This window comes from Leishmania donovani, chromosome 10 (assembly GCF_000227135.1).
Source record: "Leishmania donovani BPK282A1 complete genome, chromosome 10".
NCBI lineage: Eukaryota > Euglenozoa > Kinetoplastea > Trypanosomatida > Trypanosomatidae > Leishmania > Leishmania donovani.
The window spans coordinates 383176-407836 of NC_018237.1; the positions used below are offsets into that span (position 1 = coordinate 383176).

General features: G+C 63.5%; 8 protein-coding genes across 8 annotated transcripts; all 8 read right to left on the reverse strand.

Annotated features, from left to right (window-relative positions):
- Positions 1–1170: 1170 nt before the first annotated feature.
- Positions 1171–2373, reverse strand: LDBPK_100870 (hypothetical protein, conserved; the record flags this gene model as incomplete). The annotated part of the gene is made up of 1 exon (XM_003858875.1): positions 1171–2373. One exon carries the CDS (start codon positions 2371–2373, stop codon positions 1171–1173), a length of 1203 nt encoding a protein of 400 aa, XP_003858923.1.
- A 1002-nt stretch (positions 2374–3375) lies between these two features.
- LDBPK_100880 (protein kinase, putative) lies at positions 3376–8637 on the reverse strand (the record flags this gene model as incomplete). The annotated part of the gene is made up of 1 exon (XM_003858876.1): positions 3376–8637. One exon carries the CDS (start codon positions 8635–8637, stop codon positions 3376–3378), a length of 5262 nt encoding a protein of 1753 aa, XP_003858924.1.
- Positions 8638–10374: 1737 nt separating this feature from the next.
- On the reverse strand, positions 10375–12573 carry LDBPK_100890 (hypothetical protein, conserved; the record flags this gene model as incomplete). Its single annotated transcript, XM_003858877.1, has 1 exon — positions 10375–12573. One exon carries the CDS (start codon positions 12571–12573, stop codon positions 10375–10377), a length of 2199 nt encoding a protein of 732 aa, XP_003858925.1.
- A 722-nt stretch (positions 12574–13295) lies between these two features.
- LDBPK_100900 (nuclear transport factor 2, putative) lies at positions 13296–13670 on the reverse strand (the record flags this gene model as incomplete). The annotated part of the gene is made up of 1 exon (XM_003858878.1): positions 13296–13670. One exon carries the CDS (start codon positions 13668–13670, stop codon positions 13296–13298), a length of 375 nt encoding a protein of 124 aa, XP_003858926.1.
- A 1146-nt stretch (positions 13671–14816) lies between these two features.
- LDBPK_100910 (hypothetical protein, conserved) lies at positions 14817–15407 on the reverse strand (the record flags this gene model as incomplete). The annotated part of the gene is made up of 1 exon (XM_003858879.1): positions 14817–15407. The coding sequence occupies one exon, from the start codon at positions 15405–15407 to the stop codon at positions 14817–14819; it is 591 nt and encodes a 196-aa protein (XP_003858927.1).
- A 973-nt stretch (positions 15408–16380) lies between these two features.
- On the reverse strand, positions 16381–16773 carry LDBPK_100920 (histone H3; the record flags this gene model as incomplete). The annotated part of the gene is made up of 1 exon (XM_003858880.1): positions 16381–16773. One exon carries the CDS (start codon positions 16771–16773, stop codon positions 16381–16383), a length of 393 nt encoding a protein of 130 aa, XP_003858928.1.
- A 746-nt stretch (positions 16774–17519) lies between these two features.
- On the reverse strand, positions 17520–21029 carry LDBPK_100930 (hypothetical protein, conserved; the record flags this gene model as incomplete). The annotated part of the gene is made up of 1 exon (XM_003858881.1): positions 17520–21029. One exon carries the CDS (start codon positions 21027–21029, stop codon positions 17520–17522), a length of 3510 nt encoding a protein of 1169 aa, XP_003858929.1.
- A 926-nt stretch (positions 21030–21955) lies between these two features.
- LDBPK_100940 (FKBP-type peptidyl-prolyl cis-trans isomerase, putative) lies at positions 21956–22435 on the reverse strand (the record flags this gene model as incomplete). Its single annotated transcript, XM_003858882.1, has 1 exon — positions 21956–22435. The coding sequence occupies one exon, from the start codon at positions 22433–22435 to the stop codon at positions 21956–21958; it is 480 nt and encodes a 159-aa protein (XP_003858930.1).
- Between the last annotated feature and the right edge of the window lie 2226 nt (positions 22436–24661).

Here is a 24661-nt window from a genome sequence, read left to right on the forward strand (position 1 = left end):
ACGTGCGTGCAGCGTGCAGTGAAGCGTCTATCACTCTATTATATGAAGGAAAGGTTAGCACGCTACACGCGAAGGGCAAGAGGGGGTGTGTGCGGCAGTGGTGCAGGTAGACACAGATGTGGGGATGTATATAGATTTATGGAAAGAAAGGGCGACAGAGGGTGGGGGGGGGGGAGGCTGGCCTCCCTCCTGTGCACATGCGTGCGTGCGTGCGTGTGTGTGTGTGTGCTGCACCGGCTGCAACTTTGGCCTTTGCGCTGGAGGTATGAAGAGGGCGCGGCAAGAACGGTGACGGCACACACTCACTACAGTGGCGCAGGCATACACGTACCCGTACACCGGTACAGCAGCAGCTCAGGTGAGGTGCTTATCTTTATATATATGTGTGCGTGTGTGGCTCACCCGCGCGCCCGCTCTTTGGTGCTGCTGCTGCTGCCGCTGCTGCAAGGAGGGGGTGCTAGCGGATGAGAACCTTTGACGAGTTCACCCCTGCGGGCCGCGTCCACACCGACACCACAGGGAGTGGGAGGATACGGGAATGCGACACACACACACACACAGACAGACAGAGAAGACGGCGAAAAGGTGGAGAAGAGAAGGTGGACGGTGATTCGGGTGTGAGAGAATGGGCATGACCACCGCCGCACGCACAAAGGGTGCGCGTGACGACCTTCCCCCCTCCCCGCGTGCGTGTGCGCATGCGCGTGTAGCCTCTTTCACGCCAATGGGAAGGGGCCGAAGGACAAGGGCGGTGGTGGCGGACAGCTGCAACACACATCGCTGGAGCGTCTTCTGACGCGGCCCCCTCAGCTATTGCCATCCCCTTGCTTGCGTTCTCTCTTTCCGTGTATGTGTGCGTGTGTGCAGCTGCTTTACATCCGACTTTGCACTCGCGCACACATACTGGTGTGTACGGTTGCACAGTCGCACAGATAGCACACACCCCGCTGCACACGTGTGGAGAAACGAGGCCGTCACCCTCATGCCAGCCAACGCACCGTCCCTGACCATAAAGCGTTATTGGACAACCGTAGCTGGAAAGGGTACACTCGCGTCTTACTCACATGCATGAAAATCACGTACAGACGCCAACGCCGCCAACGCCACAGCACCACTATCATTGCAATGTAGGGGGGGGGGTCGGCGAGGCAGGAAGGGAGGGGATTTGGACTAAGTCACGAACTTGCGCGGCGCACCATCCATGCCAGGGGTGATGACCTCCGCCTCCTCCCAAATCTGCGCGGCGCGCTCCTCGTCGGCGCGGGCCTCGTCAATGCGGCCCAGCGCCTCCCTCGCCTCAGCGCGCAGTTGGTACAGCGTGGCGGAGCGGTTTGCCTTGACGAAGGCCAGAGCGCGGGTCAGGTCGTCGTCGGCACGGTGAAACGACTTCAGTTTGCAGTGGATCATGCCTCGGGCCACGAGCACCGCACCAAGGGCCTTGCGATGGCGCTCCTTCTTTAGGTCGGCCCCCTCCGTGATGAAGCTCATGCTCGCCGTCAGGGACTTGAGGGCCCCGGCTGGGTCGTCTTCGTAGACTTGGATCTTCGACCGCGTGTACATGGCCATGGTCAGCGCCATCAGCTTGTCAAACTTGGCGGACATGTCAATGCCGAACTTCTTCTGGATGTGCCCCCGCACCTTTGGATGCTCCAGCCACTTCTCGAAGAGGTCGATATCGCGCATGTAGCGGTTCACGAACTCGTGCGCGCGCTTCGTATCCTGGTTCTCCTCCAACACCATATGCGCACCGTGAAGCAGCCCCCAGTGCACAAAGCCGTTGAACTCCTGCCGCTGCTGAATGTTCTCCTGCCCGTCGCGTTGAGGGGCGAGAAGGTGGTCGACCTGGTCCTCCACCGTCATGGGGTTGCCGAACGCCTCCAGCCGCTTCTTGTCCTCCTCCAATGCGGCCTGGATGTCAAACATCACCTTGCTGTCGGTAAAGCCGTCGTCGTCGATCTCGTCAATGGCTGGGTCGAAGCTCGGCGGCGGCACGAAACGCCGCGTTTCCTCGAACGTCTCATCCGCCATGTGAAAGTCGGGGTTGATGAAGAAGTTGTCGCCCTCGTAGCTTAGCTCCAACGGCTTCTCTGGGCTGAACACTTCCTTCAGCTCCGGCACAAACATGCCGTCCATCTTCTTCTTGTTCATGTCGAACGGGGTGCCGAACATGCGGCCAGACCAGTTCTGGTTTTCCGGCGGCCACCACTTGTCGCTCTCGCTGAGGCCCTCCTGCCGCTCCAGCGGCTCCTGCCCGGCGCGCTGCGCATCCGTGGCCCGCTGCACCATGCGGCGGCGCAGCTCAGACGCTTCCGCGTCGTCTTGCCGCTTCTTGCTGTACTCCACGCCTCCTGGCGAGGCACCGGGCGTGGTCATCTGTGTGCGCGGCGGTGGCGTGTCACTCGCCAGGGAGGAGGTGTGCGGAGAGACGCCGGGTGTGTGACCGCTCGCGACAGGGCGGCGAGAGAGCATGGGGTCGTAAAGTGGCGGTGCACGACTGCGACTGCCATCGCTGTCGCTGGCTCCAGAGCCGCTGCCGCCAACGACACCGGCCGCCACTGCTGCAGCAGCCGACGCGCGCGTGCCTTTGTGTGGCGTCGCTGCCGAGGATGACGAGCTGTTCGAGGAGCCCCGAAGGGCTGCTGTCGTGTGCAGGCGGCGTCGGTGAAATGCCAACGCATATGTAGGCGCCGCTGCAGCCGTGCACGCCGTCGCGCGTGCAAGGGTGATTGCTTGGTACATGGCGAAGATGAAGGCGAAGAGACCGTGTCGATAGAGGAGTACAGAGCGGAGACGAGGGGGCGATGCCCGCGTGCGCGCGCGTCTGTGGAAGGGGCACACCGAAAGACGCCTTCTCGCTCAATGGCCACGGCGATGGCGAAGTGCAGAAAAGCGAAGAGGACGACGCGACAAGCTGGGTTGAGGGTGTGACGCGGAGAGTAGAGCAAGAAGCATGCACGAAGGATTGGTGAAGTGGAAGGGGGAGGGAGGGAGGTGGGTGGCGCAGGCTGGTGCCGCCTTGACAGCCGCCGCATCAGTGGGCGCGTACACTCCCTTGCCACCCACACCCACCCACCCACACCCACCCACCCATCTTCTACTGCCCATGCGTTGCGAGCGATGTGCGTTTTCTCCTTCGCATCCTGCGAGAAACGAGATGTTGCGTAGGCGGTGAAAGGCGAAGGGCATCTGTGCCTTCCCCACACGTCCAGGCCACAAACACAAGCGCGGGCACACAGCCACGTGGGCGCCAGAGACGACAGCAAGTGGAGGTGGTGGTGGTGGTGGTGGGGGGCGATGGAGGCAGGTGCGCGTGTCTGTGTTCAAGTGATGAGCATCCAGTCGAAGAAGTACGGTGGTGACAAGATGGCAGAACGTTCAAGGACTCGAGTCTTCGGTTTGGGTGATGTGGAATGTCTGCACAAGGTAGCGGCGGCACTCCTCCGCGGTCATGCGCTCCGCCCAGGGCTTCCGCAGTAGCGCCAGTGTGAGGTACTGCAGAGGTGTTAGAGCGGGCCCGCTGCAGATGAGGCCGCTGGTGCTACCGGTGCCACCGTTTGCATGAGGGCCGCGCGCGTGTCCGGCGGCAGCGGCGTTGAGACCGATCGTTGTCACCGGCGTCACCATCGCTGCTGTCGTGGGAGGCCCGACCGTGGGCAACACAACAGGCTGACTCGCCGCCTCCACGAAGCACTCGCGTGAGTGGTCCTCCTCGCCGCGGCAGCGTGGATCCACGCACTTTGGGTACAGCCGCCTTCCGTAGAGCAGCTCGTACAGCGTGGCACCGAGGCTGAAGGCGTCGGTCGGACGTCCACACACGGCGTCACGCAGCGCGCGCAAATCCATGTATTCGAAGGTGCCGTACGAATCCTGTACTTCGTCCATGGGGTCTGGGCCGACAAGGCGGCAGTTGCCAAAGTCGGAAAGGTAAAACTTGACCGCGTCCGTCGCGGGGCCCGACGCGCTGAAGCGCTGCAGCCGCTGCTGCGAAGGCCCGTGCTCGTAGGCGAAGAGAATGTTGCTGGGCTTGAGGTCGAGGTGGAGCAGCCCCAGCTCGTGCATCGCTGCGAGCGCCGAGCTCACGCAGTACACCATGCCCTTCGCGACGCCGTCGCTGCGGGAGATGCCCTCCACGTCACCGTCGCACAGCTCCATCACGAGAAACACCGTTGCGTCGCTCTGGGTCAAGTCGTCGTGGGTTATGGAGAGAAAGCGTGGCAGACGGACCGACTGCAGCCGTGCACGCGTGGCCTGTTCCTCTGGTCCCTCCGCAGCGGTCAGCCGCTCCATCTGCACGGCGACTTGTTGCTCCAGGGTCAGCGGCGCGTCCTCGATATCCTCTTCCGCCCCCGTGTGCGAGGCGCGGCGGTTTCCGCCACGGGCGAGCAACCGCACTTCCACCTCCAGCGCCGCCTCTTCGGCTCGCTTGCGCAGCCGCTGGCGCCACTCCAGCGCCTCCTGTGCCAGCGGCGGCAGCGCCTCCTGCGCGTGCACAAAGAAGGCGCTGTGCAGCGGAAGGACATAGGGCACCTGCATCTCGCTCAGGAAGCGCATTGTGGCGATCTCGCGGATCGTGGAGAAGGAGTCTTCGATGTTGGCCTTGGTGCGCAGGATGATGGGGCACGACTTCACCGCGACAAGGTCACCGTCCACCGTGAGGCAACGCCACACAAGTCCGAAGCTTCCCTCCCCAACGAACTCCGCCGAAGCGAAGGCGGCCCAGAAGTCACCGGCTTCGAGGAAGTGCATCGGAGACATCACATTCTTCGCCGCCTCCATAAAACTCTTCTTCGTGAACTTCGTTGGGAAGAAGTCGCGCAAGAGCGTGTCGGCTGGCCGGCCCCAGTCCGGCAGCGCCGGCGCCGCCGCCCCGGTCTTCGCGTCCTTCGCACGACTGCGTTTGTGACCTGCCTGGCCGGCCGCTGCGACGTCGTCGGGTGAGGCGCCCTTTGTGTTGCCGATCACCACAGGGATTGCGGCACTCTGCGGTAGATGGCGGCAGTCCGCATTGACGCCCTCCTGCAGCGGTGAGGCAGCGGCGGCAGCGTGCCGTGCTGCGTGCTCCTCTTCCTCCTTCCCCTGTGCCCGCTGCTGCTGCTGCTGATACTGCTGCTGGTACGCGTGGATGCTCCGGTAGAGGGGGCTGGAAGGGCGCAGCTCTGGATCCAAGCGGTTTGGGAAGATGAAGTCCTTCACGTGCGGCTTTTGCGGACTCTTGAGCAGGCCGTCGTCATCCTCCTCGTTGGCAACGACTTCGTTCGCCCCTTCCACACAGGTGCCTCTCTTCGGTTTTGGCGGCTTCGGCGACAGCCCTTCGCACCTCACCTCCTGATCGCCAGACTCCTTCGTGTGCGTCTCACTGCCGACTTCCGGCACGCCCTCGTCGTCGTCATCGTCGATAATCAACGGCAGGGATAGCTGAGAGCGCGCGTCTGCGCCGGTGACTGTCGATGCGCGAAGCAGCGCAGGTAAGACGTCTGCAACCGACGCTGACGACATGGGCTGCGCTGAGTACACCGCCCCGTCGAGCGCATGCGCGTTTCGTGCGCGCTGGCGCGGCGGTGATTCTTCGGCGTCCTCGTCCTCTGTGTCGTCGTCCAGGTTGATGTAGCAGTGAGACGCTGGCCAGCTTGCGAGCCGCTGGTGGGTGGCGCTGCCAGCGCCGAGCGAGTGTGAAGGATCGGCAGACGTATCTGGTGGACGTCGACGCGGGCGGAAGGTGGGGGACAAGATCTCGGCAATGGGATGGCTCTTCTCCGCTGGTGGCCGGCGGCGAGCCTGTGCTGGCGACAGGACGGGAATGTTTGACTGGTCCACGCGAACGCCAGCGCCGCCGCTGTCTGCCTTGCTCGGGCTGGGGCGTCGGCTTCTCAGTCGCCCAGGGGCCTCTGTCTGTTCTTCTCCGCCCACTGCCACGCCCCCCTTGTGTGACGACCCCGACGGCGAAGGCGATGCGGCGGCAGCCGCTGTGTGTTCAGGCGGCGTGTATACTGCGTCCGTCTCCGCGTCGATTTCCATCTTCACGGAGATGAGAGGAACATCGCTGCCGTTGTGGAGTGGCGCCGCCGTCTTGGCCTCCCCGACAACGCCCTCGCCTTCGCTGTCGCTGTCATCACCGGCGCAATCGTCGTCATCCAAGCAGATCCACATGGTGCCAGGAGAAGCTATGGGCCGCGTTGCCGCTGCCTTCGTGATGAGCTGCGTCGACGGTCGACTGACAGCCGGTGCTGCAGTCGGCCCACTCGGCACTACGTGCAGTGAGGCCTGTAAGCCACCCGCCGCGTTCGCAGAGGCCTGAGCGAGCGTCTGTGTTGCTTCTCCCGTGGAGCTGGAGGCTGCAGACACAGAGTGCGCGGCGGGCTGCGTCTGTGACAGGGGCTGGGGTAGGGACGAGGCGGCGTCGCCTTTCACACCGCCTTTGCGGCTGTCACCGCGCAGAGACACCGGCGAGACGCTCAACGATTTGGGCAGCTGCGTAATCTGCGGGGAACGCCACACAGGCGGCTCTCGCAGCCGCAGCCGCTGCGGGGTCGTTGTCGTCGCGGCGTGACCGCCTTCGGCGTCGGCGTCGGCCTCCGTTATCACATCTATATCCGCGAGCCTTGAGAGCTGCGATGAGGATGGTGAGGTGAAGCTCAGGTGAGGGCAGGCGTACGACGACCACTGCTGCTGCTGCTGCTGCTGCTGGAAGGGCGGGTGAGCAGGGAAGAGTGTCGAGGCCGCCGAGGATGTCGGCGCAGCGGGGTGGCTCGCCTCCACCGCATCCCCACCCGCCGTCCGCTTCAGCCACACGTACGATGAAGAGGGAGAGCTCTGGCGGCTCGTGTTGCCGCCCATACGCAGGCGGCCTGCGGGAGCGGGGATCGACTGAGCGGCAGACGCCATGGCCTTGTGCTGAAGCGACGGCGAAGCCTCATCGTCCTTGAGTGCCGACGATTGAGTCGACAACAGCCGCGTTGATGTGCCGCGGCAAAGGTCATCTGTGACGCCGCCGCTGTTGTGGCGGTGATGTCGATGGAAAAGTTGCGCACCGCCGGCGCTGCTGGCACGCGGCACCAACGAGGGCAGCGGAGGCGGCGTGACAGCTGTGGCAGAGCCTGGCGGCAGCGGCGGCCCCTCGGTTGCCCTCCCCACGCTCCATCGGCTCTCGCTGTCACTGTGGGTGGCGATGCTGCTGACGTCTAGGGGAGGTGGCAGGTGCTGGTGGTGTTGCCGCTGCCGTCGGTGAAGTCCCGGAGCGTCTGCTTCCTCGACGCCGTCTTCCTCGCTGCCGTGGCTCATGATGAGTGTGCCATTCGGCGAGTCGTCAGCGGGCGTTGAAGTGGCTGAGATGGAGCGCACAGGTTCGGTGAACAGCTGCTTGACGGTCTCCGCTGCATGCGCGGGAGGGCTGCCGACTTGTCTGTGACCGCCATCCTGCAACGCGTCCTTTTCGCGCAGACGCTGCGTAGCGGGGGTGCCACCGGCTAGCAACTGCCGCTGCCACCGGTGGCTGCTGGGCTTGCTCTCGCTGTCCGCCATGAGGGCCTCTGGGCTGCTCTCAGCGCTTTGGCGGCTTGGACTGTCGGCGCCGTTGTTGTTCCCGTCGGATGTCTGTTTGCGGGTGCCGCGCACGGCCGGCTGCAGCAGCGGCGGTGGCGGTGTCGGGCAGCCGCGGAGATCGAGGGTGGCGCTGCTGCTGCTGCTGCTGCTGCTGCCGCCACGACCGCCAGCTCCGCCGTGGAGGAGGCGAAGGGGATGAGTCGGCAGGACCTCTGGTGACGTGACGAGATGCTGTTCCACTGCTGCGGCCGTCGACGCCGCAAGTGAGGGGTGAGGCGGCGGCGGAGCGTCGAGCTGACTCTGCCGAGCGTCGCCGTCGCTCCTTGTGGCGTCAACCACGTCACTGCCGAAGAAAATGGTATCTTCGCCATCATTGCCCTCTTGTTCACTCTCATCCTCGTTGTTTGCTACCACGACGATGGGCCGCGACGATCGCGTCGCCGTTGATGTCCGCGCTGTTAACGTTGATGGTGCCGCCGTCGCATTGCCATGTGCATCCTTTCTGTACGTCCTCTCCGTCTTTTCCTCAGCGGCACTACTGGCGATGCCGCCGCCATCGTCGAGTTCCTCGTCTGTTCGAGGAGGATGCTTGACCGTGGCGCCTTTTCGATGTGCTCTGGCGGCAGGTGCCGGCGCTGTCGCGGCCGCCGCTTCAGCTGCAACAGGCGGTTGCGGTGACGGTGACGACTTGCGCCTTTCTGAGCTAGAGACGGCGATCTTCTCAGCTGTTGGACCACGTTCCGGGGTGTTTGCCGCTTGCTGTGATTCGGCACGAATGCTTGTGTGGCTGCTGCTGCTGCTGCTTGGCTTTTGTGCCGGAGCCGCCTTCGTTTTGGTTGCGGAAGCTGCGGTGACCTTCACGATGTTTGCCTTCCGTGTAGCAGCTTTCGAGGCCATCCGCGCGGCTGGTGAGGTGCAGGGCAGCTGCGCAGCGCGCTTCTTGGGTGCCGGCTTGAACGTACTCTTCTTCGAAGCTGCTGCGGTTTTCGTTCCTGCCGTCTTGCGCTGGCGCGTCTTCGCTGCTGTGGCTGCTGCTGCCGCCGTGGCGGTGGTGGCATCTCTCTTCGACCCCACGGCTTTGCGTTTCTTGGGAGGCATGGTGACTAAAGACAGAGGTGCGGGACAGCCGCCGCTAGATGATGGCGGGGGCAGTGCGGCGCACACCCACACAACACACTCGCGATCACGCAGGGCGAGAGAGGGAGGGGGAGGGCACGAATCCGCAGAGGACTTGGACAACAAAGAAACAACGAAAAACAAAACGAGCAGGTGGAGTACGATGAGCAGTGTGGCGCGGGTGTGTGATGGTGCCTTCCGCGGACCGTGTGCACAGCTTTCGTATGCAAGTGCGTGGGCCCGATAACACACGCGGACGCGCTTACATGCGATGCGGAGGGACGGAGAAGGAGAGCAAGCAAAAAAAAAAAGGTGTGTGTGTGTGTGTCGGCGGAGCAGCGAGTGCCGGCTGAGATGAGATATGCGGTGCGCGTGTGCGTGTGTTTGTGTGTGCTGCCGGTGGTGCCGACTGTCGCCGTGGTGGCGGTAAAGAGAGGACGAAGAGGAAGAGGAGGAAGAGGAAGAGGAAGGGGGGGGGGCGGTGTGGTGTGTGTGTGTGTTGGGTGGGGGAGGGATGAGCAAGTTATGCGAAAATGCACGAGAGCGGATGAGGGTGGCGACTCCACAGACGATGACGCAATGGCGCCCCGCTATCAGAGAAGAAAGGAGAGGGGAGATCGGCGTTATAGGATGGCTGACGGTGGTGCTGCTGATGGTGGTGACCATCACGTAAAGCTGACAGCCAAAGAAAACAAAATGGAGCGAGAAGGCGGTGGCGTATATGCGGGTACGGCTGCATGGATATGGGGATGCAGCTGTGCGCCTGCGCAGCCCCTTGCCCGTGGAGAGGAAGACAAACACACACACACGCACGCACGCAGCAAGCACGCACAGCTACACACTGGCAATGCGCCGTTCCCTTCGCCGTGAGGCTTCGACGCACCCCCTGTCTACACAGCACTCCGCACGCCCGCACGCCCTCTCGCCTTCGGTCCGTCTGTCTGTGTGGGTGACCCTGCGACGGCGTCCCGTGCCTGACATGACTGCCCTTCTAACGCCGGACGTTTCCCTTTTTTTGTTGGTATTCTTCAGCGTCTCTATAGGAAGACACTCACACACACGCACACACACCGATATCCAGTACTGGATAGCGGTCGTCTGCACAGAGGAAGGTGCCAGAGAGGGTGAGGGGATGGAGACCGAGCGGGAGGATTGAAGAGGCCAGCAATGTGGAGACCGCCGGAGATGCACACGCATAGGAGGATGGGTGAAGGGGGCGGTGCGGCAGTGCCGCTCCGGCTCCTTCCCTCGATCCGTTCTGCACGGCGACCTTTCAAAAGAAGAGAGTCACACACACACACACACACACACATGCTGTGCAGGAGACGCCGCCGAAGGCGCTGCCGACCCTGCAAGATGGCGAGAGCGCTGAAATACGTCAGCACCTTTCCTCTTCAACAGAGAAGAAACGCCGTGCAGGCGGGAGGGTGCGGAGAGAGAGGAAGGTGCGTGTACGTGTGTTGGTGGCTAAGTGCCGGCCCGTCGGCCACCACTTCAGGCGATACGCGAGAGGTCCGCAAGTGAACTGAGACGCCGAGAGGAGAGCAGAGCAAGATCTGAGTGCTGCTGAGGAGCCATGCCCAATACAACTGGGCTTACGGTGGGGCAGCCAACGCTTACCTGCGTGTGTGTGTGTCGCGTTACGGAGAACACACGCACGCGGGGGAGCCGGAGAGGTTGAGATGGGGTATGGCCGAGGGCCGGCTTTGCGCCACCAAGCTAGTCGTAGTAGCGGTCAAAACACTTGGTAAGCCACGCCCACTCCCACCGACTGAGCCGCGATGGCAGCGGTGTCGCCGACAGCGTGGCCGTTGCCTCTACAGGGGAGGCAGCAACGCTGTTGCACACACGCACGAAAGACGGCCAGTCGCGCCAGTCGCCCGTCTCCGCTCCCTGTAGCACCTCGAGAGCACCGCCTTTATGGGCCGCGACCGACTCGGACGCACACGAGTAGTGCTCATAGAGGGCGGCTGCGAGCAGCTGCACCGGCAACGGCAGCTCAAAGAGCTGCGCCAAGGACAAACGCTCAAACAACCAGAAGAAGTGCGCCAGGGCCGCTGTGGACGGCGTCTCCGCCGCTGCATCGCCGCTGGTCGCACCCGCCGCGTTTGCCGTCAGCCGGTTGCACAGCTGCCTGATGGCGGGGTGCTGAGAGGCCAAGAGCAACTCCTTGGACAGTGTAGTGCCAAAGACACCTCGGTCATCCGTGTGGAAGGAGATGTTCGGCAACACAAACGTGCTCGCTGCATCGCTGCTGTCAGCATCCGCTGCCCCTGATGGATCGGTCACGGCCGTCAGATTGCCACACCGACGCATCGCGCGTGCCTGCCGATGGGCAAGACGGACCGCCTCTGTGGCCGCGTAACACGGAAACGCGCTCCTGCCCTCTGTGTCGCTGCCACGGCGCCGACGGCTCTCTGGCATGGACTCCCAAAGCTGCAGGAGGTCACCGAGGTGGTGGTCCACAACGTGAGAGTGGCCTCCCGTCAGCATATTGCTCGTGAGGCACAGCTCAATCCCTTGCTGCGCCGCGAGGATCGCAGACAAGTTCGCGGGGTCCGTGAAGACGAGATGGCCCCAGCGCTCTGGCGCGAACAGCACCATTTCGTGCAGCTCCTGCGGGTCCTGCTTCTCCCCTGCGTGAATCGTGATGGAGGGGGTGACGCGTATGCCGCTGCTGTCCTGCGCTTCTGCCTCTCCCCTGCGCGCGGCAGCCAGCGCCGGCTCCAGTTCCGCGTACTTGCCCTTGTAGCAGTTGCCAGAGAGGTCCATACCGGTGACCCAGCACGTCTTGCGCAGCCGGCGATGCAGGCAAGAGGAGGGGGAGGAGGAGGAGGGGGTAGCACTGGTTGGCGAGCCCGGGGACGACGAATCGTTATTGGCTGTGCCGCGCCTCGCTTCCTCGCCGTTGCGCTCCCGCATGTGGGCCGTGCACCACGAGTGGAACTCCATGGCTTGCCGTTGCTGCGTCTTCGTGGTGAGCCGCGCGGCTTCCCAGGCGGCCGCTGCCGTGGCACCACGGTTGACGGAGAGCAGCAGGCGCACATGCATGCGCTCCGTCAAGTTCCTAAAGATATGCTCGAGAAAGTACCGGCGGCGTTCTTGAACGCATGACGACTCACACGGCGGCTGCAGGAGGCTGCCATAGACGCGCTCGTACAGCTGCCACCATGGCGCCGCGGCCGCCTGTTCACCGGCCTCGTCTTCTGCTGCACCCCTTTGCGTCACAGAGGCCGCACCCCACGCCAACACCTGCGCCGATGCGCTTGCGGTCAGCAGCTCACCCGTCGCTAAGTCGACCAAACCACCGGAGAGTATGTGCTCGACGGTCTCAATGACCGTGTCCACGTACATCTGCTTCGTCACCTCCTCGTCTGCCGCGTCGCGGCGGAAGGTGCGTCGAAGCCCGTCCCGCATCGACGTCCGAATCTCCATTACAATGATGTTCTCCTCGGCGCTGGTGAAGAGCATGTCCTGCACAGCCAGTCGGGTGAACGCGAGGTTCGTCATGACCTTGTAGATGGCGTCGAAGACGGTGAAGCAGTAATGCATCCGTTCCGTTGGCGTTGCCGCCGCCGCCACCGCCGCCCTGTCGGCGCTGTCCGCCGGGGTTACTGTGAGCACGTTCTGCCTTCGCTTCTCTTGAGAGTCGAAGAAGAGGATATGACCCGCCTCGGCATCGCCGGCCCTGCCGCTGTCCCCATCCGCCCCGTTTACCGGAGCACCGTCGTGAATGAGAAGCCGCTCCAGGTGCGCCAGCAGCGATGCCGACACACTGCCGTTAAGGTGGCAGTGGAAGTCCAGCTTGGGCGCACGATGGAGCACGCTCGCAAGATCTGCCACCTCTGCCTCTTCGCCGCACTGCTGGCGCTCTCGCAGGAGCACCGGCTCGACAGTGGTGCGGTACAGACGATCCATGATAGCGTGGCCGTGGATAGTAGTAAGAGCCTTTCAACGCAGAACCAACAGCGGTGGTGGAGGAAGGGGGAGGAGCAGGTAGGGGAGAGTGGCATGATGTGCGATGAGGTAGACACGAGCACGGTCGCACACGCACATACACACACACACACAGAGTGACGCGTTACGACGCCACATGAGGCGCCGTTACGCGCGTGCACCCGGTTCTTTGCTTGTGCCGCTTTAAGGAGGGACAGGGAGCCACTCGATTCACTAATAGCCATTACTCAAGTGAGCGTGCAGAGGGAGCGCCCACACACACACGTACACACACACCAGTCCACGCCGCCTTTTCCTTTCGGACACATGTATGTATGCGTGTCCTGCTATCATGGTTCTTCTTCGCTCTCCACGTCCACCATCCCACGACGACCACCGCATCCCCTCAACGCACGCCTCCACACGCGCGCGCAGACACGCCCACACAGGGGGCATGTCCCTGCGTGTGTGCGAGAGGCCAAGGTGAGAAGTAGGGATAGGTGAGTGGGGCGCAAAAATGACGATGGCTGCTGTGCTGATGGGACTACAATGATCAGAAAGCGAATTCTCTTGCTCAGCTTCCAGGCTGGGGCGAGACGCGTGCAGCGGGCGGAGGGTACAGTAAGAAAGGAAGGAGAGGGAAGGGGGACTGTGGCAGGTGCGGCGTACCAGGAACCTGCGACTGGGTCCTCAGCTACGGTTGCTTACTGACCTCCACCACCGACAAGGTTGAAGACCTGATTTGACACGTACCACTGACCGTTGTCCTGCGCCAGGTGGAAGAAGTCGTTGAACTTGAGTGAGTGATCCTCACCCCTCAACTTCACCTCGCCGTTCACGATGACGATCACACCGCCGCTCATTGAGGGCTGGCAGTCGATACTGTCCTGCTTGAAGGCGGCCTCTGTAAAGCCCAGGTTCGCAAAACGTGCCATGATCGCGTCCACACCCTGCACCTGCTCCTTCTGCCACGTCAACAACGTGTTGGGGCGGTAAATACCGGCCAACTGGTCGCGCTGGTTGGCAAAGAAGTTGTAGTAGTGCTGCACGAAGCCCACACCGACATCCTCAAACGACATCGTTCTCTTGAGTCGCTGGCGGATCTTCTTCGATTCCGTTGTTATGGACGACGCGTGCGCGAGAGGGAGGAGGGAGGAGGGAGGAGGGAGGAGGGAGGAGGGAGGAGGGAGGAGGGAGAATGAGGGCAGCGGCCAAGTGCTTTGCGCCGCACCGTGTATGCCCGTATTCGCTCACAAGTTACGACGCACAGAAGAGGGAAGGCAGAGACGGATGCGTGGGGAGGGGAGGGCCGAGTATTCGCTCATGCAAAACATGTCCGTCAACCAACAAATGCTATGGTAACGGTCTGTGCAGGAAGGGATGGAGACGTGTGTGTGTGGACTAAGCCGCCGCCGCGGCAGCGGTGCAACAACCCAGAGAGGGTGGAGAAGCGAAGGCGCTGCTTGCATCACCACCGCCATGCGGATTCGCCCCCAACGATAATGTGAAGCGGAGCAGAGGGACGGACAGCGGCTAAGGGTGCTCCCAGCCTGCTACTAGCGTGGGGAGGGGGGGGGTATGCGACTGGGCTTCCCCCCTCTTCCGCTAAGGGGCGCGCGGATACCTTCTTGGATGAGCGCGGCGCTCGTGATGCGGGTGCTGCTGTAGCGTCCCTATCCCATTCCGTCCTACTCGGTAGGCCGTTTCTTGGTGCAATGGTGATGATGCCGCGCCGGATGCTTCTTCGCATCGCTTGTTGTCGTTTCGTTCTTTGTTTATCGCTCTTGCCCCCCCCCCTCCCTCGCAGACCGCACGTGAATAATTCGAGGAGAGAGGCAGGAGAAGGACAGTGGCCGGCCAACAGGGTTGAAGAAGGGGTGGTGGTGGGACGCAAGAGCGGCGACAGCCTTTTTAGTAGATGAAGTTACACGATGAGGAAGACACACAACGGAGCGTGAGAGACCGGAGAGGAGAGGGGGGAGGGCAGAGGGACACCGGCAACAACAGCGGCACTAGCAAGCAGCGGCGGGGACGGCGTGTCCACCGCCACAACCGCACACCCACCGTAAAGGAAACAACAAAAAAAATCGTCGCTGACACGACGTCACCCCTCTTTCCTTACACGTTGTGATGGCGAAGAGGAGACACAAGCAGGAGGGCACATCACAGTCTTGCGAAAGGAAGGGCAGCACCGGCAACTGTCGAAGGCCCAAGTCGCACACCGACTAAGCCCGCTGACCGGAGCGCAGGTGTGGGTCGGCGAACTGCTCAACTGAAAACCAGCCCTTCTCTTCCGCCTCGGCGAACTGCTTTGGGAAGGCTGCCTTTTCCCACTTGAGGTAGTTCACAATCTGCCGCTGCAGCTGGCGCATGTTCAGCTGGAACGGGTTCAGCTTTCGATCCAGTGTCATGCGCTTCAGGTCTGTGCCGTAACGCTCGATCAGGTTCGCAATGGTGGACCCTTCCTGCTCGCTAACCGGGCGGCCGATTTTCGTCGCCTTCACCATCTTCTCGTGCTCCGCCAGCTCATTCTGCTCCTCAAAGACGCGACGCGTCTGCGGACGCACCTTTGCCTTGCGTTTCTCCGTCACCGACTTCGGCGCGCTCGGGTCGATGGCGAGGCCGAGACGAGTGAAGGTCTGCTCGGCGGTGTTGTTGCCCTCGAAGTACTTCTGGGTAAAGCGGTTGTTGGCGCCGGCGACGTCCACGGCGCGGACGTGGGCAAAACGCCGCTTCAGGTACTGTTTCTTCCCTACGCGAGTGATGGGAATGTTCTTCTTCACCTTCCCCTTCGGTGTCACCTTGACGCGGCCCATGGTGACACGCGATGGTCGTGCTCGGGTGCGGTGGCCTACGTGGCTACGGCTCTTTCTCTGGTCTGGGTGGAAGGGGCGTGGCGGGGAGAACGATGGCGGTGTGGACTGCGCTGAGGATGCACTGCGCACATGCGCGCATCCGAATGTTAACGGGAAGGCGGAGGAGAGGAGGAGGGGGGGGGTGGGTGGGTGAGTTGGGGCAGGGGGCGCGAAAGTGAAGGAGACCAGCGGCGCGCACATCTGCCGCGTCATCCTGAGGTTGCTGTTGAGCGGTTATAAAGGAGGTTGGGGTCAGGTATGCTTTGACCCCCCTCCCACCCCGCTGCTGCGTAGAGGGCTGAAGCGCCGCACGTACAAGCGGATCAGCGCAGGGCCGGCAGCGCAGACGCCCCTGTGTGCCGACGACGGGGCCGCTTCGATGAGGTGGGCGGAAAGCAGCGGCAGCAGCACCGCTGGCGCGTCATTCGTTACTTGCGCGGCACAGGCACACGCACGCATCGCGCAGAGAGGCATCCACCTATACGCGCGCGCACTGCGTGGGCGTGCCGCTCCTTGCTCGCTACCTTTGCGTCCTCTGCGCTCTCTCCTCAGCTGCCGGCCAGCACGGAGTGTGAGGACGACGCCGTCCATCGCACCCACGCACGGCCCTCTCTCACGCACGCCATCGCCGGGTCACAGAGATCGAGTGCGCGCACATTACGCAGAACATATTCCCCTCTCCCCTTTGCATGGCGCATTTAAAATAATAAAAAACAGAAGTGCATCTATGATACGGCGTGCGCGGCAGCGTGGAGGCACACACGCTGCCTGCCACGCCCCTTACACACGCAGACATCTGCGCGTGTGCGTGCCGCTGCCGCGTGCAGAGGCCCAGTGCTTCTCCCTCTCCGGGAGGAGATGAGCCGAGATGTTCATCTCCACCACGACCTTTGAAAGAGATCTAAGAGAGACAGAGAGGAGGGAGGGTGTGGGCTTAGTGGCGCTCACCGCGCAGGCGCAGCGCCAGCTGGATGTCCTTCGGCTGGATCGTCACGCGCTTCGCGTGGATGCAGGCGAGGTTCGTGTCCGCCATCAGCGACACAACGTACGCCTCCGTCGCCTCCTGCAGCGCCATGATAGCGCTGCTCTGGAAGCGCAGACCCTCCTTCTGCGCGCTCGACACCTCGCGCACCAGGCGCTGGAACGGCGCGCACTGGATCAGCAGGCTCGTACTCTTCTGGAACTTGCGGATCTCGCGGATCGCGCAGGTGCCCGGGCGCCAGCGGCGGTGCGACTTCTTCACGCCGGACGCCGCGCTCGGCGCCTTCTTGCTCTTCTTCGACGTGATGGTGCGCTTCGCGCGGGCGGTCTCCTTGGTGCGGGACATGGTGGTGCGGGAGTGGGTGGGGTGGAGGGAAGGTTGACGGGTGGGTGGGTGGTGGTGGTGGCGATGGCGGCTGTGGAGGCTGCGGCGTGTGTGCGAGTGGGGTTGAGAGGCGAGCAATCGAGGATGGGAAAAGAGTGATGGAGGCGAAGCGGGTGAGCAAGTCGCCGCTCGAAGTCGGTGAGGCGAGGCTCGGGAGACGGATTGGCGTCTGCCGAGCGCGAACGGTCCGAGGCGGCCAAAGGAGCGCAGGATTACCAGATCGATGCTGTGAACAACCCGCGCCTCTCCTCCGGTGGGCTCGTATGGGCTTGCTTTACCACGTACATGGACACAGACACACGTACATACACGCACGCGCATATCTGCACACCTGCTGTGTGCGCTTATGTGTGTGTGTGTGTTGCTCGTGCTGGTCTTGCTCTTGGGGTGAGGGTGATATACAGTGGACGTCTACGCCGTGGCGATGGCAAGTTGTGGACGGCGGACGGCAGCCGTTTGTGTATGTGTGTGGTGTGTGGGTGTTGTTGGAAGGAAAAGGAAGGAGGAACACACAAGATGCGAGGGCCACGAAACAGGAGGGGTGGGTGGGTGGACTGGAGAGCGACCAAGACACCGATACGCGCGCGCATCCATCGTATCCCCCCGCTTCGCCCCCTCCGCTGTCGCAGGCGCACAGGGAGAGCCACTAAAAGCGGCGGCGTGGAGGAAGGGCAATAAGGTTCAGCACGGTGACAGCGCCGAACGAGCTAGAGCACGGTCGCCGAGGCGGTGGCACAACCGACGCCTGCCGGCAAAATCTGGTATCGCCTACGGGTCACCTCACGCGCCACCTCGCGCTGACGAGCTCGGCACACTGGCAGGACATCGCGCAATGCAGCACCGATGAGGCTGTCTGTCATGCACAGAAGTGGTGCGCCGGCAGATGCCATCTGCTGCTGTGTATGGGGGAGGGCAACAGGTGGCGGCGACGGCGCGGAGGGCGAGGCTCCTGCAGCCCCTGTCAGAGCTCGTGATGCTACTCTATCCCTCACGGCTGCAGCTGAGGCACGACCTGTTGTGTGGCCTCGCGCAATTTCAGCAGTTCTTCCCGCGTATGCGGACGGCGACACATCTCGATAGACCAGCGACTGCTGCTGTTGTGCGTGAAAGGAAGCCGGGGGGTGCGTGTGAGGGTGGTAGCGGTAGACAGCGGCGAAGGGGGCCTGCGATGCTGGCGCTGGGGTCCACATGAGTTTAACGTCCTGCCAGATGGCGGCCGCTTTCCGCGATGGTGGAAGCGGCCGCGAATGCGCTAGCCGGCTCACCGCATCACCGCCTGCGGGGCAGCTATAGGAAGGTGTTGCTGCAGCGGTGATCGCATTACGGTTGCCATTGCCAGGCATGGCACGTCCATGTGCCTTGCCACCGCCTCCTGGACTCGCGGGCCGCTGCTTCGCGGCATCGACGGGGTGCTTGATGCCCCCGTCATGACCGTCACTGCGGGTATCCGCGCCGCTGGCGCTGTGCGGAGTGTGTTTTGACAGTTGCCGCGACTGTTTCCGCTGTCGTGTCGTGCTGCTGCTGTTGTACCTGTAGCGGCTGCTTCGCGGCGTACCCGTGCCGTGCTCGGGTGTTGTGCTGCTGATGCCCTCCATGGAGCGATGGTGATGACCGTTGTGAAGGTGGTGGCGAGTCTTGCGATGAACGTCTGGGTAGTTGTGGTGGGTCTCGGCCCCGGTGGTGGTGGCTCCAGCGCCACGGATGCGACGCCGCGTCAGGCGCCAGTTAAAGCCGTTGTTGCCGTGGACGAGGATCGGATCAGCGCTGCGGGAGCGCTGCTGACGGCGGGAGTGCGCAGTTGCTGTGGCGTCCGGGTGCTGCAGGATGGCAGCGATGGCCGCCGATGGACGCATCGCAGCAGGCGTCGCGGCGCCGCCCTTCACATGCATCCTGGCGCCTCCTTCCGCTCTCGCGGTGTGTGCCCCCATTTCACGTGAGGGCGACGACTCGGTAGACGATGCAGGCGTGGTGGTAGTCATGGTGGTGAGATCGCTCTCCCCGCTCGTGCCCTGGTGTTGATCGCGGCTTCCGTGATGCCGGGACTTCTGTTCTGCTGCTGGCGCCATCTCCGCCGCACTCCGATGGTCGTCCGCGACGTCGCCAGGGGGCATGAGGACCGCACCGCTAGGTGCGATGGCGAAAACGATAGGCGCCGGCGCGGTTGCTGTGCCACCGACAGCCGTGTAGGGGGTTGTTTCTCTCGTTATGGCCGTCCCGGCGAAGGAGTGTGTGGCCATCAAGTGTGGTGGCGGTGCCGGCAACGACCCTACTGCGGAAGCGCCGTCGCCGACGGTCCCGGGTGCCCCGTTCACGTCCATCAGCAGCGCGTCGGCGAAGGCCTCCACCGGAGAGGAGGACTGCGGATGCGCCAGCGTCGCCGTTTCAGCGTACTCCCGTACGGGCGTTGCGTCCGTGGGCCCAGATGCGAGTAGGGAAGACCTGGGAAGAGAGCCCGTTATCAATGGTGGCGTGTGCAGCAGCAAGTGCTGAACATCCCGCCCTTTCCCCACCGCGGTCGCCAGTCGTTGCGGGCTCACATATCTTGAGCGACTGTTGGCGGGACTGTTCCGCACATTTGATTTCCGCCGCTGTTCTTGTTTCGGTGTACTCTGACGATGCCCACTGCGCGCTGGCGCGTCTCTCAGCGCCACGGCTGGTATTCCCGCCCTTCTGGTCGCAGACGGGCCGGCGCCCTCAGCACCGCGACCGCGACCTCGCCTGGAGCTCGCTCGCTGGCCACCGCTACGGTCGCGCAACTGGGCTTCTGCTGCTGGGGTTGGCGACGGCGTCGTGGGGTGCCGCTGTTTCTGCGAGTGCCGGCCCCGCTGCTGCTTTGCCGAGGGCGCCGTCTTACTGCTGGCGGAGGACGAGGTGTCACCGTACAGCGTGTCGACGCTGTAGATGCCGCGGCCGTCGCCTCGGCGCTGCCGTAACGTTTGCATCATCATCGCGAGTGGCGGGCTTCGGTCGCGTCGGTCCTCGGTCGCGGCACCGACGCCAGTTCGTTGCCGTGGTGGCGTCGTCATACTCACTGGCACAGTGATCATCGCTGCTCCACGCTGTGCGGCCGCCATCATCTCCTCCTTCCGCTGCTTGCGGTGCCGTCGCAGCACTTCGCGGTGCTGGCGCTGCTGATGCTCCAGTTGCATGAGATAACGTTGATACTCCACGAGAGAGGCCGGAATGGGAGAGGATGAGGGCGGTGGTGGCGGCGGCTGCTGTTGTTGCTGCTGATGCATAACGAAGCCGCCTGCACCAGCGGAGATGCTGGCCCCGCTGGCGACATGCGGTGGCGGTGAGAGAAGCATGTCGTTGTCGCCCTGCAAACTCGACTGCCACGGGCCGAGTGACAGCTGCGGCGCCGCGTCGGACGCTTTCGCAGCGTGAGCACCGGCGGGTGCCACCGTCAAGCGCGGATGATACGAAAGGGGCAGCGGCTGCTGTGACTGCTGCTGGCGAGGGGGTGCGTGCGCCGCGGCTTCACCTTCGAACGATGATCGCATTGCATGGTCGATGGACTGGAGATGCATCGCCGAATCAGCGTTGTCGACGGAGGCGGTGATGTGGTAGTGCGCGCCCGTCGCTGATGGAGCTGCCACCACCTTCTCGGAGCCAATCCACACCCTCGGAACACTTCCTGTAGTGCTTGCTTCGGATGGAAGCGACACCCTCCTCTCCCGCAGCTGCAGTTGCTGGAGGCGCACAATGCTTTCGAGGTCTCGCTGGATGGCGACGAGGTAGTGGGATGAAGTGTGGCTAGCCGAGTGGCTGCTGCTGCTGCTGCTGCTGCTGCTGCTGTGGTTGTTTGTGCCGCCGCCAGCACGGTCGCCGAGGGGGCTCAGTTGGACAGAGGACGAGGAGAATGGCGCAGCCGTCGAATGCCGCATCGAAAAGGGTGGCGGTGGCTGGAGGGCGATGGCAGACATGCCTACGAAGGGCTTCTGCTCAGCTTCGTAACGCCCCGCCGTGCTCGAGGCAGCCACTTCCGAAGAACGCCGCACAGGCTCCTCGTGGGGGATACCGCTGATGCTGCTGCCTCCGTTTGTGGTGTCCGCCACGTGGCCAAGGCGCGGGTCAGGAGGGGCCATGTTGCTCATCGTGGGCTTGGGAGCACCGCTGCTTCCCTGCAGACGCGCCGGAAGCCCTGCCTCGATGTGCTCGCTGCGATTGAGTCCCGCGGGGTGAGGCGGGGGCGTGTGCGGTGCGATGCGCATCATGGCTGAGCATCGCCTACCGCACCAACAGAGCGACGTCGGGGGGGGGGAGAGGGCAGCGCGGAAGAGACGAGAGCTGGCTGCTGCTCGTCGCTGTGCGTGTGCGCGTGGACAGACGGGCGGAGATGCGAAGGTGCAGATATGTATATGTATATATGCTTCGACTTGGATGGCGTTGCGCAGAGAGGGGGAGGGGGGAGGGAAGGGTAGGCGCCGGCTTGGGATGGCAGAGGACAGCGAAGGGGCGCCATCCGTGCACGATGAGTTTGGAGAAAGCAGGGCGAGGAATGTGGTGACGCGTGCCTTACTGCCCGCATGACGACTCCCTTCACGCAGCAGGCGGCGAAAGCATTTTCTTTTCTCTCTTGGCCGCTGCACGTCTACTTTTTCTTCGGTGACGCAGCGCATGAACTCAGCGTCCTGGCCTGTGCGTGGAGGCTCCCCCCTCCTCCTCGTGGGCGCATGAGAGAGTGCGTGTAGGGGGGTATGGGAGCCACTGAATTTGACGCACGCATAACGCACAGAGGCGCGCGCACGCTGAGGATTAGAGGAGACACCAGAAGGCGTTACAAGAAGAACACACACACACAAAAAAAAAACGGAAAACCTAGACGTGGGAGGAAGGGCCCACACCCACTGACCACCATCTACATCATGGAGGAAGGAGCAGGGAGCGTTGCCCAACAGAGAGGTGCCCCACAACGCGGGTAGTGAGAGGGAGAAGGGGAGGGATCGATGTGTGACGCACCTATATGCCACCCCGCATCCACTGCGAAACTCATCATCTCTGCCGCTCTGACTTCTCCATCTGTCCGCGCAGTACACAGCTCCCCGCCATCCTAGCCGACCGCCACCGCCACCGCGCCCCCTCCCGCGGGATGGCTCACCGCCCCCCTGCCGCACCTCCGGCCTGACAGCGGGGAAGCCGCTCAAAGCTCCGCGTAGGCCTTGGAGAGGGCCTGCTCCAGTTTCCTGTGGCCGTCCTCACCCGGCTTGCCGCCCTGCATCACCTTCAGCAGGCGGATCTTGAACACGAGAGCCGCGTTCGGCGGAATGACACCGCCGGCACCGCGCGTGCCGTACGCCAGATCCGGAGGCAAGTAAACCTCCCATTCCTCTCCCTCCACCATGTACTGGAGGGCCTCCGTCCATCCCTTGATCACCTGGCTCGGCGAAAATGTGGCGGGGTGGCCGCGATCCATAGAGCTGTCGAACACCTTGCCATTCGTCAGGGAGCCGTGGTAGTGCACCGAGCACGGGTCCGACACGTTCGGCGACTTTGTGGAAGCCGTGTCAGTCACCTTCTTCACGATCTTGAAGCGCATGCCGCTGGCCAGCTGGTGCACGTTGGACTTTGCGTCCAGACTCGCCATGAATGCCTGGTCGACTGCGTTCATCTTCTTTCGCATGTAAAGAGAGAGAGAGAGGAAAAGGGTTACGTGACTGTGTGGGCGTGATAGTGGCGTGCGTGTACGCGCGTTGCTGGTGTTGCTGCCTGTGGCAGCGGAAGGTCGACGCATCCACAGGCACGCGTGGATGTCGGCACGAGAAAGAGGGATAGACGCCCAGGGAGTAACAGGGCGAGATGGCGGGCGGACATGCAGGGGCGGGGAGAGGGGGGGGAGGAGAGAGGGAGACAGAGGGGTGGGGGCGTGATGGTGGTGCGCGCCGGTAGTTGTGGGTGCCAAAGCGAAGAAGAGCGAAGATAAGAGCATCCTTGGTGCGGCCGTGGGCTTTTGGAAGACATTCCCGGCACTGCTGATCATGTCGACGCTTGTGCGTCGTGCTCGTGACGAAGCCGCACGCCCTTCCCAACCCCCTCCCCCCGCTCGACAGCCGAACGAAACGCCCTGGGAGGTGCGCGGGGCGGGCGGGGTGGGGTGGAGGGCCGGGCCGGGCGGAGACGGCGAAGCATGGTGGTGGTGGTGGTGGTGTCTGTGTGTGTGTGTGGGGGGGGGAGGTGTCTTTGGCTGTACATGCGCGTAGAAAAGAATAATAAAACACTGACAACACGAGAGAAGAGGCGCTCCGCTGCGCACGCGTGGGGACGTGCGTGTGTCAAGGGAGGGCGAGTGTGGCGAGGGGAGGTGGGGAGGGCAGTGAGCAGATCAGGAGAGGAGCCACGCAGCGGCACCCACGCACACGCTCCAAGTCGTGCGCGCAGAGAAAGGTGCTCTGAGACTGCCTTCACTTCACTCGTCGTACAGGGTGGCCCACTTCAACAAGTCCGCGTCTGCGTTGAAGGCACCAGGTGTCTGAGCGCAACAGCCGTCGTTGGTGGCACTGTTCGGGTCACACAGGTAGTTGTAGAGCCGGACGCGCTCCACGTGCTGCTGCTCCTCGATGTACTGCCGCTCAAGCACACACAGCATATCGAGCTCGGTGAACTGATCGTGCCAAACCAGCTGCCACACTTCCTCCCGCTCGAGCCGCTTGCGCGCACACTGAGCCACGGCGGCAGCACGATAGCGCCGCTCGCGCCGCGCCGCGAACGCGCGCCACGCCTGCTGGAGGCGGTGAGCCATCGCACTCAGAAAAGCCAGCGCGGCTGCCGCCTCCGCCTCGGCAGCCGCGGTGCGCTGCTGCATTCGGTACCGACGCACGGCGCGCTGCAGCACTCTGGCAGCAGCGTCTGCTCGCATCTCGCGTGCTGCGGTGGTGCGCACCACAAGCTTCTCTGCTAGCATTGTTCGCCGCCGCTGCTGCACCAGGGCTGCGGAGGCGTGCGCTCGTAAGAGGGCCTGCAAGAGACAGATGGCGCGCCAGCGCCGCGTTTCAAGGGCCGCGGCTTCGGCGCGCTGCCTTGCCTGCTCCGCCACATGCATCCGACCCAACTCTGCTCTGGTCAAGGCACCGCGACCGGCTGCTTGAACAAGAAAGAGGTTTTCCATGAAGGTGCGCCCTTGACGCGCCTTGAGGCGGCGCACGAGCAGCTGCGCCTGCGCGCTGCGACCGAAGCACTGGAGAAGGCGAATGACCTCGTAAGTATGCGCCTCGCGCGACAGCCGCTCCTCCTGCAGTGTGTGGCGCAGCTGGCGGAGATAGCGGCGTTGGCGCCCTGCGGCGTAGCGCCTCCAGGCCCGCTGAATGCGCGTCGACGACGTGCGCAGCTGTCGAGCGCGCTCCACCGCGAGTTCTAGGCGACGACGCTCAACACAGCGACGCCAACCCACCGCGATGCGCTGCGCCGCCTCTGCCCTGCTCTCCTCCAGCGCCAACGCCTCACGGTGAAGGCGGCCCTGACGCAGGACGTACTCCTGCAGCACAATCATCAGCACAGTCGTGGCGGCATCGCGGCGGCGGCGAAGCGCGAGCTCCTCGGCTTTGCGGGCTTCGCGCAGCTGCGCCACGCAACGACGCGCTTGGATGCCGCGCACCCGCTTTTGAATTGTGGCTGCCGCGTGCGCCTGTCGTCCTGCCTCCGCCTGGAGGCGGCGCTGCTCCTTCACCTCTGCTGTGCGGCGGCGCCAGTACGCCTTCTCGACAACCACACGGCGCCACCACTGCTGCACCTTGACGGCGTTGATTGCGCACAGTCGCAGCCGCGCGTCGTGGGCGATGCCGAGCTCCTTGCGCAGGCGGCGCCGCTCGCGCTGCCGCTGCAGGCACTGCCGCGCCGCGCGAGTGCGCCGCTG